The sequence below is a fragment of the Mizuhopecten yessoensis genome, unplaced genomic scaffold, assembly GCF_002113885.1.
Source record: "Mizuhopecten yessoensis strain PY_sf001 unplaced genomic scaffold, ASM211388v2 scaffold11129, whole genome shotgun sequence".
In the NCBI taxonomy this organism is placed as follows: Eukaryota; Metazoa; Mollusca; class Bivalvia; order Pectinida; family Pectinidae; genus Mizuhopecten; species Mizuhopecten yessoensis.
In genome coordinates this window covers 797,995-816,539 of record NW_018408894.1, presented here as the reverse complement: position 1 = coordinate 816,539, position 18,545 = coordinate 797,995, and the positions used below count along the sequence as shown (strand labels likewise).

Here is an 18,545-nt window from a genome sequence, read left to right as displayed (position 1 = left end):
CAAATATCATCTCCCTGGGCAGTTTGGTTATCGAGAAGAAGATGTTTAAAGTTTTTAACATATTTGACCCCTGTGACCTTGAAAATGGGTGAAGGTCATTCATTTGAACAAACTTGGTAGCCCTTCACCCAAGCATGCTACTGGCCAAATATCATCTCCCTGAGCAGTTTGGTTATCGAGAAGAAGATGTTTAAAGTTTTTCACATATTTGTCCCCTGTGACCTTGAAAATGGGTGAAGGTCATTAATTTTAACAAACTTTGTAGCCCTTCATCCCAGTTTGCTTCTGGCCAAATATCATCACCCTAGGCCTTTTGGTTATTAAGAAGAAGGCGTTTAAAGTAAAATATTGACGCCGGACGCCGCACCACGGCATAAGCTCACTTGGCACTTTGTGCCAGGTGAGCTAAAAACCCAAATAATAATACCATTTTTTATTTTCACTTTCATTGTGACTTTATGTTATAACTTGTAAAGTACACAAAGAGAGTTATCATGTATTGTACTGCATTAAGGTTCAAAAATGTACGCATCCTCTTTTTACACTGAGTAAAGCCTGGCCATATACTAGATCACCCAGGGCCCATTGGTGTAGAAGGTGATTACCTTAATCACTGTTTACCAGTAGCTAGTTTTCAACCTCTAATCATTTGATCAACATACAAGGTAAAAAGCTTTGTATGTAATTTTTCTGCACTTAAATATTTGCTATCTGGAAATTTTTTACTCAGTTAGGGATGTGATTAAAGATACAAAATGATTAAATAAAATTTGTGCTAATCATTGATTTAGCTAATCTCTGTTTGAACAACAAGGCCCTGGAATATAATGATAGTTAATATCAGGAAAACAGTGCCTACAAGATGAGGTTAGGTTATACCGATTTACCATCATACCTGGTCAACCAGATTCCCCGGGGAAACTCTGCAAACTATATCTCTCCAGCAGGTCTGACTACAACTAACAACGATAACAAGCAATCCGACAATCATCCTTGAAACTCCCTGGGTTACTACACTCACATTCTCTGCACCTTGAAATATGTCATGATGAAATTGAAGACTCTGTATACAGTGCCTTGTGGATGACACAAGTACACTAGTTTTAGTATATGATTTACATTAAAAGAATAGCACTGAAGAGTAACGGTAGAACTGACTGGTTTTAAAGTCGGACATTGCTTTTCTGTAGGGAGAGGTTTAAGCCCAGCGATTGATATTTTTTTCCAGCTGAAACCAATCAAATAGCTAACTACATGCCTTTAATTTTGCAATGACATAGTCTAGGGTTGCAGAGAATATAAGTGAGTGTAACCCCTGGAAGTTTTAGGATGTTGGGCAATGTAGTTATTGGGTTTCAAGATGGCACTTAATAAACTGGCCATTCAACAAGACTTGACTTTTTTCCTTACAATTCTTAAAAATCGGGCTTGCAGAGAAAAGCATTCTCCCTGCATCATGAAGATGATTGCTAGCAAGCCACTGACATGACTCGACTCAATCGAGTGTCGTGATGTTACCCCATCCAGAGGAGGATAAAGGGGTTCCAGCGGAGGATAAAGGGGTTTCAGGAGAGGATAAAGGGGGTTTCAGCGGAGGATAAAGGGGTTCCAGCGAAGGATAAAGGGGTTTCAGAGGAGGATAAAGGGGTTTCAGCAGAGGATAAAGGGGTTTCAGGGAGGATAAAGGGGTTTCAGAGGAGGATAAAGGGGTTTCAGGGAAGATAAAGGGGGTTTCAGGGAGGATAAAGGGGTTTCCATACTTTCCAGTTTCAATGTGTTAACAAATGTTTACCAAAGTGTCACATTTTGAAAAAACATCATCTGTCTTTCACACGTTCATCAAGATATAATTGGGATCCCCTCTGACTGGAGGACAGGTTATCCTCCACAACAGTCATCAACGTATCTGATATCTAAAGGGAAGCTAAATAGCTATTTGTTAATTCAAGTTTAAATTTAATTAAGAAATTAGAAAAAGTTTCATTCCAATCATTCCAACAGTTCACCATATCTGACTATTTAAAAAACCTTCCACTTGAAGTCTGAGCAACATAAAGGGAGTTTATCTTAAAATATGTCTGAATTGAAGACAAAAATATTAATTTATGCAAGCAGTTCTGTGGGAAACTTTATGAAAAAAAAGACATAGAATACTAAACTTTGATTTAGAAAGTCCTATATTGTGTGACATAATAAGTTTTTGCCAGTGCTGTTTATTTTTCAATTGTAACATGAAAAAATTCTATATTATTTTACACTTTACTTAAGAGTAATAACAGTAAAGATCAAATTTAGATTTTAAAAGTCTGCAACTACTTATTAATAAATAAAACAATGGATGTAATAGTTTGCATATAGCAAATTCGCCTTTAAAATGTTAACAGTATTAATATATGTAACAATGTATAGAATCTGAAATGTGTGACATTGTACATGCTTTTTTTGTGTTTGTGATCTAAAATACCAATGTGAGTGCAGACTACAAAAAACCCATGAACTATTGCAACTTTGCCCGATGTCCTGTGATAATTTAAAGAGTCTGAATATCTATTCCATGTAAAAACTACTTACACAGAGGTGTGGGTTTATCAGGACTCTTTGAAGGTAATAATATTACTTGAAAATATCAATACTAAAATGTTTTTCAAAGAAACGAATTTTGGTGGGCCCCAAAAGTTGGGGTAGGGATGAGGGAGTGAGGGCGAGGAGTGGATAGAGGTTCCACTATTGGAGGTTGTAGATCAGATATCATTTGCTATTTTCACCACAGAGTTAAGCTATATCAAGTGGGTCGCTCTTCCATGTGACTCTGAAACAAACATTGATTTTTATAATAACCCGCAAATATTGCAACATTTTTTTTAATGTGACTAATAATTTGAGTTTTCTAATAATAAATCACCTAGATATAGTTCTGTTCAATTTTGACTTAAAGAGTTATTTTCATTTTTAGGGAGACATTTATCTGATAAAAATGGGGTTTTGTCTGACATTTTCATCCTAGAACAGAATTAATAAAATAAAAATAAAAAGGTTCCAGGTCACATTATAAGAAACTACATTTTTAATTTAATACAAACACAGCAAAAATTGTTATATTTTTGACATGTTTGTGTACACACAGTACAAGCATAGCTGATAGAACACATTACACACACAACCTGTATGTACGGCTCAAACCACATGTACATTATGTACACAACCTGTATGTAGGGCTCAAACCACATGTACATTATGTACACACAGTACAAGCATCGCTGATAGTACACATACACACAACCTGTATGTACGGCCAAAACTACATGTACATTATGTACACACAGTACAAGCATCGCTGGTAGAACACACACACACAACATGTATGTACTGCTCAAACCACATGTACATTTTGTACACACAGTACAAGCATAGCTGATAGAACACATTACATACAGGTTGTGTGTGTGTGTACTTACAGTTACGCTTGTACTGTGTGTACATAATGTATATGTGGTTTGAGCCGTACATACATTTTGTGTGTGTGTTCTATCACCGCTACTTGTACAGTGTGTACATAATGTACATGGGGTTTGAGCCGTACATACATGTTGTGTGTATGTGTACTAACAGTGATGTTTGTACTGTGTGTACAAAATGTACATGTGGTTTGAGCAGTACATACATGTTGTGTGTGTGTGTTCTACCAGCGATGCTTGTACTGTGTGTAAATAATGTACATGTGGTTTGATCCGTACATACAGGTTGTGTGGATGTGTACTATCAGTGATGCTTGTACTGTGTGTAAATAATGTACATGTGGTTTGAGCTGTCCATACAGGTTGTGTGTGTGTGTTTTTACAGTTGTGCTTGTTCTGTGTGTACATAATGTACACACACAGTACAAGCATCGCTAATAGAACACACACACAACCTGTATGTACGGCCAAAACTACATGTACATTATGTACACACAGTACAAGCATCACTGATAGTACACATACACACAACCTGTATGTACGGCTCAAACCACATGTACATTATGTACACACAGTACAAGCATCGCTGATAGAACACACACACAACCTGTATGTACGGCTCAAACCACATGGACATTATGCACACACAGTACAAGCATCGCTGATAGAACACATACACACAACCTGTATGTATGGCTGAAAGCAGATGTACACACAAAGTGTATGCACAGCTTCAATAGGATACAATCCTGATACACACAAGGATAACAAGTACAACAGATAAACATATAGAATCTGTATCAGAATACAAACATAACACAACAACAACAACACCTTGCTCATGTCCTCAAATCTGAGATTTCTTCAGCCCTCACAACATTGCGCTAAATAACAGACCATGTAAATGCACTTAAGTAATTATTTTCATGTTTTCATTCCAAGTACTACGATTCCATTGGACAATTTTTCATTTTCATACCTGCATGGAAAAACAAAATCAGCCATGCCTCTTGGAATGACCTTTTCCCTTGTCAGTATCAGCTGGTGTCAGTATCAGCTGGTGCCATCTTTAAATGCAGTTTGTTCAAAATTTTAACAGATTTGGCCCGGATGACTTTGAAAATAAGTTAAGGTCCTTTATTTGAGGAGCTTTGTAGTACTCCATCCAAGGTATCCATTGGCCAAATCCCATGGCCCTGCAGGACCTTATAGGAGTGAAGAATTGAAGGAGATTTGTAGATTATTTCTAAGACCTTTGTTGTCCATTATAAAATGTTGACCTTTAATTTGACAACAGCTTGCATCCAACGATGGTCTTTTACCTCATTTGGGCCAGGAGACTTCAAATATTCTAATTAATACATACTTGGTAAGAGCCTGCCATATGATTCATACAGTATGCCTGCGAAAGAAACATTTTATCATACTAGATGAACATTTCTGAAATTGCACTCCAGCACTTACATATACAATCAAACCTCAAAATGTCCAAATAGTAGTCAGCATGACTATGATACTGCTTTGATACACTCACCATACCCTGTACAGCAGTATGTAACTCGGGTTCTGTATTCACCATGTATGCGAGACTTATCTCAGACCCGGGGAATATTACTCAAGGCCCTTCATCCTGATTCTGCAAATCTGTTAAACTTTAGCCACTCTGATAACATTGAATCGTGAGAACATTGTGACCTTCTTGTTACACTAACAAGAGTTTATATGGTACATTTTTTCAATTGTTTTTGTAGACGTCAATTGAAAATAGCCAAGTTTGTCATCTTGGTTAGTTATTACCATAAAGTGTACTCCTGTGTGTTACAATGACAGCCCGTATGTTTGTCAGCAAAGAATTATAATTGTATACAACAGGTATATAAATGCTATGAAAAAACACAAACCATGACTCAATAGTACTTTCACTCCAAGAAACAGTCGTTGGAAGAGCTAAAAATTCTTGCTTTGTGTAATTTTTTTAATACTAACTACCATCACAAGGACATTATGTTTAACACAAAGTTTTAATCATATATAAATTTTAAACTACATTACTATTTTTATCACATCATATACATAATACAGTTTTTGATAACTGTATTTGACCTAATAAGTACCCATGGTGCTTGAAAATATGCAAAACTGGCGTGGACATTAACGGGGATGGTTACCATGTAAATTCATGTTCAAACAGACAAGATGATCCTGCCATGTGATGTTGATATATGTTAAACTTCACTAGCCTTTCCCCTCGCTGGACTTCTCTTATTTTGTGATATGATTGATATTTCTTTATAAGATGTGGGAACTTATTAGGTCAATTACAGTAGTGGACCTTGTAGCTACTGTAAAGCCCATATACTGGGACTTGTAGCTACTGTAAAGCCCATATACTGGGACTTGTAGCTACAGTAAAGCCTCATGTCCTGTGGTGGGACTTGTAGCTACTGTAAAGGCTCATGTCCTGTAGTGGGACGTGTAGAGCTACAGTAAATCCACAGGTCCTTTTGTGGGACTTGTAGCTTCAGTAAAGCCCCATGTCCTGTGGTCGGACTTGTAGCTACTGTAAAGCCCATATACTTGGACTTGTAGCTACAGTAAAGCCTCATGTCCTGTGGTTGGACTTGTAGCTACAGTAAAGCCTCATGTCATGTTGTTGGACTTGTAGCTACAGTAAAGCCTAATGTCCTGTGGTGGGACTTGTAGATACTGTAAAGCCTCATGTCCTGTGGTGGGACCTGTAGCTACTGTAAAGCCCCATGTCCTGCGGTGGGACTTGTAGCTACTGTAACGCCTCATGTCCTGTTGTGGGACCTGTAGAGCTACAGAAAAGCCCCATGCCCTGTTGTGGGACTTGTAGCTACAGTAAAGCCTAATGTCCTGTGGTGGGACTTGTAGCTACTGTAAAGCCTCATGTCCTGTTGTGGGACCTGTAGAGCTACAGTAAAGCCCCATGTCCTGTGGTGGGACTTGTAGCTACAGTAAAGCCCCATGTCCTGTGGTGGGAATTGTAGCTACAGTAAAGCCTTATGTCCTGTTGTGGGACCTGTAGCTACAGTAAAGCCACATGTCCTGTGGTGGGACTTGTAGCTACAGTAAAGCCTCATGTCCTGTTGTGGGACCTGTAGCTACAGTAAAGCCACATGTCCTGTGGTGGGACTTGTAGCTACAGTAAAGCCTCATGTCATGTTGTTGGACTTGTAGCTACAGTAAAGCCACATGTCCTGTTGTTGGACTTGTAGCTACAGTAAAGCCCCATGTCATGTTGTTGGACTTGTAGCTACAGTAAAGCCTCATGTCCTGTGGTGGGACTTGTAGCTACTGTAAAGGCCCATGTCCTGTGGTGGGACTTGTAGCTACTGTAAAGCCCCATGTCATGTTGTGGGACTTGTAGCTACTATAAAGCCCATATACTGTGGTGGGACCAGAGACTACTATTACATTCCCATGTCCTGTGGTTGGACTTGTAGCTACAGTAAAGACCATGTCCTGTGGTGGGACTTGTAGCTACTGTAAAGCCCCATGTCCTGTGGTGGGACTTGTAGCTACAGTAAAGCCTGTTTTCCTGTGGTGGGACTTGTAGCTACAGTAAAGGCCCATGTCCTGTTGTGGGACTTGTAGCTACAGTAAAGCCTCATGTCCTGTTGTGGGACTTGTAGCTACAGTTAAGCCTCATGTCCTGTGGTGGGACTTGTAGCTACAGTAAAGGCCCATGTCCTGTTGTGGGACTTGTAGCTACAGTAAAGCCTCATGTCCTGTTGTGGGACTTGTAGCTACAGTAAAGCCTCATGTCCTGTGGTGGGACTTGTAGCTACAGTAAAGCCTCATGTCCTGTGGTGGGACTTGTAGCTACAGTAAAGCCTAATGTCCTGTGGTGGGACTTGTAGCTACAGTAAAGCCCCATGTCATGTTGTGGGACTTGTAGCTACTATAAAGCCCATATACTGTGGTGGGACCAGAGACTACTATTACATTCCCTATGGTCAGATACACTAGCTAATACTGGTAAACACGCTATACATCACAGGTTATCTTAGAGATACTTTATCTTTATACAGTTGTGTTCATTGTTGAGAAAATTGTCTGAATAGTCAGTGATCTAGGTACTGTTGTACATCATTTACATGTATTTAATAAAAACAAATATTCTCATTCTACTAACGGGATAATTGAATAACATACTTCAGACTAAATTAGAAAGTGTTTCAAACAGCAGATTTAAATATATTTAACAACCACTTATCATAACCTGTAGAAAGGTCATCTAAGAAATCTTATGGATGCAGAGAAATTAATCATACTCTGGAAATAGTCAGGCTGTCTAGCAGCATTAAGTAGAATGTGCCATATTTAAAAAGCTTCAATTTCCAAGAAACTTATTGATATTACATGTAGGTAAGTTACCGAATCTATCAGCTAGAAATCTATTTATAACATATAATAATTATATAAGTTCCTCACTTATACCAATATCCTGAAATGAAAAAAATGTAAGATTATCTCCCTTTTAGCTTTATAAATCTATTTCAATAACCTCTATATTCTTCACTTACAACAATGTCCTCAAATAAAAAAGGGACTGTTAATATAGGTTATCTCCCTTAGCGATTTGAGGTCATCACACATCAAGAAGCAGGCTGCCAGCATCAAAAATCTCATTTGAAAACAAAAATTGTTGAACTGGAGTATAAACTATAACAAATATTAATAAAAAAAAAGCTCACTGATTGGAATATTTACATAACAATAACATCTCAATCCCACATGGGATCATAGGGTCACTCCGTACATTTCTCTCAAACAAGGTTCACATCCTTTTGTAACATACACCAAAATATGATCTAACAGTATCCTTGAGGACAAACTCTTCTGAATTTCAGCACCTCTTCCAAATCCAGGATTTTATCAAAATATTTTTATTACCTATATGATTAAACATTTAGTTTACAAGATGAAACAAAGCCTTTGTACCAAGCTAATAGAGATTGCAAAAGGCTGCTTGGCCAGATGAGTTGGACCAGTATTGCAGACTAAAGTCTTATCAATGCCTTTGTTTGTTTATGATGCACACTGATCTTGTAAATGTTATGCATTGTGTTTCAGCAGACTATAGGCTGATGTGTAAAGCCATAAACTGAATGATGATATGAGAAGACTCTGTAAAGTCTGGACCCTAATCTGATCCCATATGGGTGTAGGTTGTTAGCTTACAACTTCATTCTTTGAGTCAATTAAGTATGTTTGTTCATCCGAGGGATGATGTTCCTCGTTTTCCTCCTCTAAACTGACTTTAGCCTCCACTTTGACTTCAGGGTCTTTGCAGGCTCCCCCCTTCTCGTCTGTTGAAGGGAAGCTCCAACCTGAGTCCTTGCTATCAGTGTGTGACAGCTTGGAGTTTGACATGCCAGAGCTGGCAGTGCGACTAGCCTCGCTGATAGCCATCGAAGGTTTGGATATATCAGGGGAGCTGTGACGAAGCATAGTATCAGAGGAACTAGCATTGGAAATCAAGGTCGCCTTTTTCCATTCTCTTTTGAACGTTTCGTCCTCCGCATTTGCCAGTTTGTTCTTGGCCCTTCCCATGAGAGTGGCTCGACGAGCGGCGATGTAGTGGCCTCGTCCTATCTTGATGAACAGTAAAGGTGAAACTGCGCGGATGGTGAAGTCAGGAATGTATGGTTTATGCTCTACATACACACTGTCTGTGTTACTATCTGGTGTCACCGTCCCCTCCGGCACGTCTGTATACAAATACAGGTAAACATATAACACTCTATTTATATCAACGACAGGCACATCAAAACAGACTATGTTTTCAAAAAATATATTGAGGTATTCCATATATTCTCGGCTAATGTTTACTTGAACACAAGTTATTTGTGTCAGATTACCTTTTCACCAGATATTAAGTGTGTACCAGGATATTGTGATCTACGCTGTGTATGTTTGTTAAGTCAGAGTCACCCAACAGTACAAACCCTATAAAACGTCACCACCATATGAATCCTTAAATGATGCATGCCTCAATAAATATGTCTGCCAGCTTTTTGCACTCTGATCTTTAAATCAAATTTATACTGCAATTATTTCACTTTAAAGTTGCTTTTGCAAAATTTGAACTTCACTGAAAATAATTGTATCCCCATGATAAACTCACACACTCATTTAAGAGTGGAATTGGCAAAAATGAAATGGGAGCACATTCTCTTAGAAAATAAATTTTAAGACAAGTATATGTTATACCCTACTGTGTCCCTAATTACAGTTGTACTCACCTAAAGCCTGGACTCCGTAGAAAGAAAATGGTCCTCCATTAAAGCACATCTTCTCAAAGCCTACACTCACCTCCACATGGCCTGGAATATGAACAAAGGGTAAAATAACTAGGTGATGCTTACCAAACAGCATGTTCTCAGACATTTAAGGTCATAGGAGTGTATTGCTAAACGGAAGTAGGAAGTACATCCCTAGTTGAAAACCCAATGTAGGGAGACAGTATCACAATTTCTGCATATTCTAATGTTTAATATTAAACTGATGAATATTGTAGATTTATTATTGACAGAACAGTGTGTTCTTTCAATATTAAAGTATTTCAAAGCAATCCAGGCATTAATTCAGTTGTTTTTTAATTAATGAGTCACATGCGTCCGTTGTTCTGTCCTTCAGGAAACCGGCTACCTATTTCACTACTGTGAAGTTTTTCAAGAACGATAACTCTTACCTGCAATTACTATGTGTATATGGTTTTATTATAAAATGTCAATTTTTATACATTTATATATAATTAATTTTACACAATTTCAGCATTTTTGAAATTGATATACATTAATGCAATACTAATCGATGTCAGTATCATTTTGATTGACATTATTTTGCAAAACATTGCGTGTTTCATTTTTTTTCAAAATTCACTCATTTTTACATAGATTTCCATTTAAAATCCTCACAATTCTGACAATCTATATTTTTTTTTGTGGCAGAAAATTTTTCTTTACTTCAAAGCAATATAACTACAAAATTTGAAAAAATTTAACTGAGATATGGCGACACAATAATCCTATTACCTTAAGACATTTATAGTACGCAATACAGTGTAGAGGTACAACAACATTAAGATAGATATGGTAAGGAAATGATGTTATTAAATCTAGTGTAGAGATACAACAACATTAAGATAGATATGGTAAGGAAATGATGTTATTAAATCTAGTCTAGAGATACAACAACATTAAGATAGATATGGTAAGGAAATGATGTTATTAAATCTAGTCTAGAGATACAACAACATTAAGATAGATATGGTAAGGAAATGATGTTATTAAATCTAGTCTAGAGACAACAACATTAAGATAGATATGGTAAGGAAATGATGTTATTAAATCTAGTCTAGAGATACAACAACATTAAGATAGATATGGTAAGGAAATGATGTTATTAAATCTAGTCTAGAGACAACAACATTAAGATAGATATGGTAAGGAAATGATGTTATTAAATCTAGTCTAGAGATACAACAACATTAAGATAGATATGGTAAGGAAATGATGTTATTAAATCTAGTCTAGAGACAACAACATTAAGATAGATATGGTAAGGAAATGATGTTATTAAATCTAGTCTAGAGATACAACAACATTAAGATAGATATGGTAAGGAAATGATGTTATTAAATCTAGTCTAGAGACAACAACATTAAGATAGATATGGTAAGGAAATGATGTTATTAAATCTAGTCTAGAGATACAACAACATTAAGATAGATATGGTAAGGAAATGATGTTATTAAATCTAGTCTAGAGACAACAACATTAAGATAGATATGGTAAGGAAATGATGTTATTAAATCTAGTCTAGAGATACAACAACATTAAGATAGATATGGTAAGGAAATGATGTTATTAAATCTAGTCTAGAGACAACAACATTAAGATAGATATGGTAAGGAAATGATGTTATTAAATCTAGTCTAGAGATACAACAACATTAAGATAGATATGGTAAGGAAATGATGTTATTAAATCTAGTCTAGAGACAACAACATTAAGATAGATATGGTAAGGAAATGATGTTATTAAATCTAGTCTAGAGATACAACAACATTAAGATAGATATGGTAAGGAAATGATGTTATTAAATCTAGTCTAGAGACAACAACATTAAGATAGATATGGTAAGGAAATGATGTTATTAAATCTAGTCTAGAGATACAACAACATTAAGATAGATATGGTAAGGAAATGATGTTATTAAATCTAGTCTAGAGACAACAACATTAAGATAGATATGGTAAGGAAATGATGTTATTAAATCTAGTCTAGAGATACAACAACATTAAGATAGATATGGTAAGGAAATGATGTTATTAAATCTAGTCTAGAGACAACAACATTAAGATAGATATGGTAAGGAAATGATGTTATTAAATCTAGTCTAGAGATACAACAACATTAAGATAGATATGGTAAGGAAATGATGTTATTAAATCTAGGCTAGAGATACAACAACATTAAGATAGATATGGTAAGGAAATGATGTTATTAAATCTAGGCTAGAGATACAACAACATTAAGATAGATATGGTAAGAAAATTTGGTTAAAATCCTCTCTGGTTTTTAGGAGGAGATGCATTATAAAGGCCTCAGGGGTGGAATCAACCTCATTTATCTAAGAAAGGATTGCCCTTTCCGACTGATGCTTCAGACTGAATTTGATTGAAATCTTCTCTGGCATATAGGAGGAGATGCAATTTAAAGCAAATTTAGCTATGTTCCCCTTCAGGTCCCTGCCCCCCTGGCTTCAGGGGTCGAACCAACCTCATTTATTCAAAAAATGATTGTCCAACATATGTCCAACATACTTATACCAATCTACAAGTGTCCAACATATGTCAGACATACTTATACCAATCTTCAAGTGTCCAACATATGTACATCTGACATAGCAAGCTACATCTGGTAACTGTCTGTCACACATTGTATATAGGAAGGATGCTACAAATGTGTGACACAAATATGTAGTGTGTTACACATGTACAACACAACATGGAGAAGATTTAAGTGTCCAACATATGTCCATCTGACATAGCAAGCTACATCTGGTATATGTCTGTCACACATTGTATATAGGAAGGATGCTACAAATGTGTGACACAAATATGTAGTGTGTTACACATGTACAACACAACATGTTCCAAGTATCTTATAGTGCTAGTGTAGAGATACAACAACATTTAGATAGATATGGTAAGGAAAGGATGTTTTTAAATCTAGTCTAGAGATAGAACAACATTAAGATAGATATGGTAAGAAAATTTGGTTAAAATCCTCTCTGGTTTTTAGGAGGAGATACATTATAAAGGCCTCAGGGGTGGAATCAACCTCATTTATTCAAAAAATGATTGTCCAACATATGTCCATCTGACATAGCAAGCTACATCTGGTAACTGTCTGTCACACATTGTATATAGGAAGCATGATACAAATGTGTGACACAAATATGTAGTGTGTTACACATGTACAACACAACATGGAGAAGATTTAAGTGTGCAGCATATGTACATCTGACATAGCAAGCTACATCTGGTAAATGTCTGTCACACATTGTATATAGGAAGCATGATACAAATGTGTGACACAAATATGTAGTGTGTTACACATGTACAACACAACATGTTCCAAGTATCTTATAGTGCTAGTGTAGAGATACAACAACATTAAGATAGATATGGTAAGAAAATTTGGTTAAAATCCTCTCTGGTTTTTAGGAGGAGATACATTATAAAGGCCTCAGGGGTGGAATCAACCTCATTTATTCAAAAAATGATTGTCCAACATATGTCCATCTGACATAGCAAGCTACATCTGGTAACTGTCTGTCACACATTGTATATAGGAAGCATGATACAAATGTGTGACACAAATATGTAGTGTGTTACACATGTACAACACAACATGTTCCAAGTATCTTATAGTGCTTTGTTGGATCTGAGTGTTACAAGTAGTTTATAGTGCTGTGTTGGATCTGAGTGTTACAAGTATCTTATAGTGCTTTGTTGGATCTGAGTGTTACAAGTATCTTATAGGGCTGTGTTGGCTCTGAGCGTTATAAGTATCTTATAGTGCTTTGTTGGCTCTGAGTGTTACAAGTATCTTATAGTGCTGTATTGGCTCTGAGTGTTTCAAGTATCTTATAGTGCTGTGTTGGCTCTGAGCATTATAAGTCTCTTATAGTGCTGTGTTGGCTCTGAGTGTTACAAGTATCTTATAGTGCTTTGTTGGCTCTGAGTGTTACAAGTATCTTATAGTGCTGTGTTGGCTCTGAGTGTTACAAGTATCTTATAGTGCTGTGTTGGCTCTGAGCGTTATAAGTATCTTATAGTGCTGTGTTGGCTCTGAGTGTTACAAGTATCTTATAGTGCTGTGTTGGCTCTGAGCGTTATAAGTGTATACCTTGAAGTATAAGTATGAAGAAGTCGCAGGGAACTCCGTCCTGGTAAAGGTATTTGAAAGACGCTTGATCGCTCAAGTCAGGCTGGTACTCCTCAACGATGTTCTGTTGCAGAAGGCGCTTCAACACGTTCTCTGATATCAGGTCATCATGGAACAGGTCCACAGCTGTGAAAATGATACAGATCATGTCATTGTGGCACAAGCCATCTCGCTACTGGTACAATGAGGAAACCATTACACATGTATTACAATTGGAACAAGAGTACCGAGGGGCGGAACAAAATACGCCCGTTGAATGCCATAAAGTGTTATATACTTTCTTACATTGAAATAAGATCTGCATCATTCTAAGAGTGGTTAGCTGATATGCTATAAAAAAATGTAGGAGAAAATCTTCCAACAAAAAATAAAATACTGAAATGAACAAAAGGCAATAAATTTTGGAAAAATCGTCGAATCAAAATTCTTTTAGGGGAGACACAACTTCATATCATGATTATAAGGTATACCAAGTTTCAAAGAGATCCGTTGAAAAATGTAGGAGGAGATTTCCCGACAAAAATCAAATACTGAAATGAACAAATCTATAAAGGGCAATAACTTTTGAGAAAATTGTCGAATCAAAATTCTTTTAGGGGAGACACAACTTCATATCATGATTATCATGTATACTAAGTTTCAAAGAGATCAGTCGAAAAATGTAGGTGGAGATTACCGGACAAACAAAGTTTACGCCGGCCGGACAACGCCATACCATAATACTACCGTCAAATTTGACGGTTGTATAAAAAGTGATGACAACAGCATGACAATGATGTAAGAAGGTTACTAAGAGGCAGAAAGGAAGGGGAAGGTCTACAGGGAGACACAAATATAGAGATGCTTTACCGCTTATTTTTCATATGAAGATACAGCATATATATCATACTAACCATCAAAACATCACACATAATTGTTTCACTGGTTGTACTATATGAACCTTTACAAAATATGTACTACTAACCAACCTGGAGAAAAAACAGAGATACAGAATTACTTATAATGTAGAGAGAAAGCAGAAGGCTCTGGGAGAGATCAACATTTAATTACATATACTGTAGGAAGGAAGGTGAAAGTTTTGAGAAAGATAAATGTCTCCTGACATACATATGAAAGCAGATAAGGATTTAAAGGAGATAAAGATTTACTTACAATTAGCAAGAAAGTAGCAGGCTATGAGGGAGATATTGCAAAATACTGTGAGGGAAACTTAGTGTTATCTACATATATGTATAGGCGGGAAAAGAGAAGGCCGGGCAGAAGATTGATGTAATCTATTATTTACCTGTCAATAGATAGCGATTTACACCAGGACACTTTAGCCCAGTCAAACTCTGACCTTTCACTGGTAAAATCTATATTCACCCAGTGTAAATATTGCCCTTCTCATGTAGTTACTACACATGGTATAAAAAGGTAAAAGTTAAACTGTGACAAACAGTTTCTGGTATATCAGTCTCAGGGGCATATCCTGTAACAAATTATAATCAAGGCATCAGAGTTACCAATGTTACAAGAAATCATCCCCCAACTGTTATATACATGTACGCTGATAAAAACTATTGAAAAATTTGTCGCTCATTTTTCAAGTTATTTTATCTAGCACTGGGTTTTCCGTCAAAAGGACAATGTACACAAGGAAAAGAATCACTTACATGTGGAGAGGAAGCGGAATGCTGCGAGGGAAAGCTGTGGGGAGATGAAGGCTTTGTTGTGATCGTCAGGCGTGTTGAACACACTAAAATCCTGCCTCAGTAACTTCCGAGGTGCCTTCTGTCGGTTGTCAGCTAAAACACACAAAGTTCAATGTCGACCACATTTATTTTTTCCAGTTTGATCTGTTTAAAAATATCTCATAGAAAATTAACAGTTTTTGTGTTTGATGTTAGAACAAAGCTTTAAGATTAATTAACCATACTGATTATAACATGTTTATACTTCTATACCATGGCCAGGGATCTATATGATATAATATCTAGATCTGAGTATGGGTGTAAAGGTTACTGCTAAATCTCTTATACTGATAGGAACTTTCCAGATGTACAATATAAACTTGACGGGATGTGGTACCGTTGTCTTTGGGGAAGCGTTCATACAATCTTGTGTAGCCAAAGCCTTTAATTGAGTGTAATTAATTGTTTATTAATTTAATTTCTCCATCTTAAACGCTATGCCATGTATCATGATTAGATATATACAGGTTCAGCAGCAAGTGACCATTGTTGGCAGGTTAATCTAACCCGAGTTAATTAATTTTCAAATTTTGAAAAGAAAATAATCTTTAGCTAGTTTTTCTTTTAAAGATTTGAAAATAAACTAACAAGAGCTGTATGTATCATTATTACCATAGCGGATAATAATACACCGCACTGGTCATGACTTGTGGACGTTTCCCTACCAATTTATTATATTGTTGATTGATTGACTCTATTGCTTTATAATCAATGAGTCTTGCCCCATAGGAGTTTGGTTGCAGTGACAAATTTGCCAATCAAAATGCAAGAGTCGCACAGCTAAATTTCCAGGTTTAAAAATTTATGATACCTGAAATTCTATTCAACTATACAGTGTATACTTCAAATACTTTGATATTTTTCAATTTTAATCAGTTCTGAGTGCCCTTACATTCAACCACTTATAAAATGTAGACATCCTCTGTTTGGTATATATACTGTACTACGCATAATGTATGTATGTAATGGATGTTAAAAAAGTCAAAAGGTGTCCATCTATAAACAACTGCTTCCCATAGTTCACGATTTTAACCAATCAAATTGACAGAGGATGTTAATCCACTGATTGATTAGATCCTATGTTTATTTATAACGTAGTCAGGATTTCAGTTAATAATTCGTCCAAATACACATGTACCAAAATGCCGACAAGCACCAGTACAGAGGAGGATTTGACTGAAATGTCTATAAATAAACACAGTGTTGTATACATGCCTGAATGACATCGTGTAGCAATATTTGTGACGTCATCAGGCCTTCCATGATTTTGCTCAAATGTGCAGGCAATTTCACCACCTTCAAACATTTCACTAATTTGCAAGTACATTGTAATGTAAGTGTTTAAATGTATGTTTATGTAACAGAAGTCGTACTGATACAGACAGCTCCAAATGTGTGTGTGTAACAATGATTAACATTGAAATAAATGGCTTTTCTTAGTTGTGATATTTAATTTTCAGTAACTTGAAGAAACAGGATAATGCTGTTTGAGTAATTCTAAGATGGCTTAGGATCGGCTGAAATGAGGCGAATTCACATGCATCGTAATGAAGACTCAGTCCTGAACAAATATAAACGACCAAATCGGTGCCCAAATGTTTTTTTTCNCCGACTTTTGGAAAATTTATCACATGTATATATCCGATTTTGAAGTTGCACGTCAACGAAAACATCTGACAAATTTAAAAAAAAAATGGAGTTGAAAACTTCTTTAAGAGAGACTGCTGCCCCTGCCCGTTTTGTAAATGTACTTACTTTTTCATGTAAAAATCAGTCTTTGGTAACAACGCTTGTTAATTGTCGGTCTCTAATCTACGTACAATCATCATGCCATTGTACAGCAGTATAGGCCCCTACTTTAAGGCCGACAACAAATTCTTTTCAGATATAAATCTAGAAAATTTCTAGATGATATTTTAATTAAAGTGTTGTAAGATGGCTGAATGTTAGACTCAAAAAATGCTTTTAAAAAGATACTGGTTGATTGTTTTCTAAATACACAATGCATGAAAACGGAAAATGAGTTATCAAATCTTTTCCGATCGTGATTTCGACAAACTAGCAGTGGACCATCAGTACGTTGTATTTACCAAAGTACACTTGTAAAAAAACAATTTACTTGCATTGATTGCTCAGTCGAGCATAAAACTGCAATTACCGTTGAGATATCGATATTTTCAATTTGTATGTAATGCATGGCATCAGATCAATGAGAATTGAGTTGACGAGATGTGCGTCGCACATACCATTTTCTTTAGATTAGTTGTGTTACAAGATATTTTATAACTGTTTTAATTAATTACATAACTTTTCCCTTCTTATACCTCTTCTTGTCAAAATATTTGAAGGCTTTAACTGTGACTATGGTGACGTTTTTTACGTCACTTCTTATAATTATGTAGTGTGACGTCATAGGGCATTTTCGTCACAGGTTGGGGGAATTTGGGTGCATGGCGAATTTGCCTGCACTCACGTTACTCACTGCCATTACAGGACGGCCTGGGAGTTGATAAACAGAGATTTCCTTTAGAAGGACACCTGACTACAGTTAAACCTTAATATAATGCCCTTCGTTTGATTTGCCACCTCACATACCGTCAACATATTTCAAAGTACCTTATTTCTCTTCTTGTTAAGAATTCCTTAATATATATACCTTATTTAATCCTAACCCCCTTTATAATGCCAAAATTTATCTGGACAAATTGTGGCGGTATAGCAAGGTTTTACCCTATACTGGTATTGGAGGCCTATGAATCTTGTCATTTGTACACAAAATTGGTTTGTACATAACATGATACAGTGGATAACATCAATACATTGTAACTGATAATATTTACTCAAACAGATCATGTTTACAAATCAAATTT

General features: G+C 36.2%; 1 protein-coding gene across 1 annotated transcript in view; it reads right to left on the bottom strand.

The window, feature by feature from the left end:
• Positions 1-6,153: 6,153 nt before the first annotated feature.
• The window catches only part of LOC110466300 (metal transporter CNNM4-like), a 36,883-nt gene continuing 24,491 nt past the window's right edge, over positions 6,154-18,545 (bottom strand). The window contains exons 4-7 of the mRNA XM_021522710.1: positions 15,598-15,729; positions 13,904-14,068; positions 9,728-9,808; positions 6,154-9,193 (exon numbers count right to left, since the gene is read on the bottom strand). Of these exons, the coding sequence (XP_021378385.1) occupies positions 8,655-9,193; positions 9,728-9,808; positions 13,904-14,068; positions 15,598-15,729 (917 nt within the window). The 3' untranslated portion in view covers positions 6,154-8,654. The remainder of the gene's footprint in view (positions 9,194-9,727; positions 9,809-13,903; positions 14,069-15,597; positions 15,730-18,545) is intronic.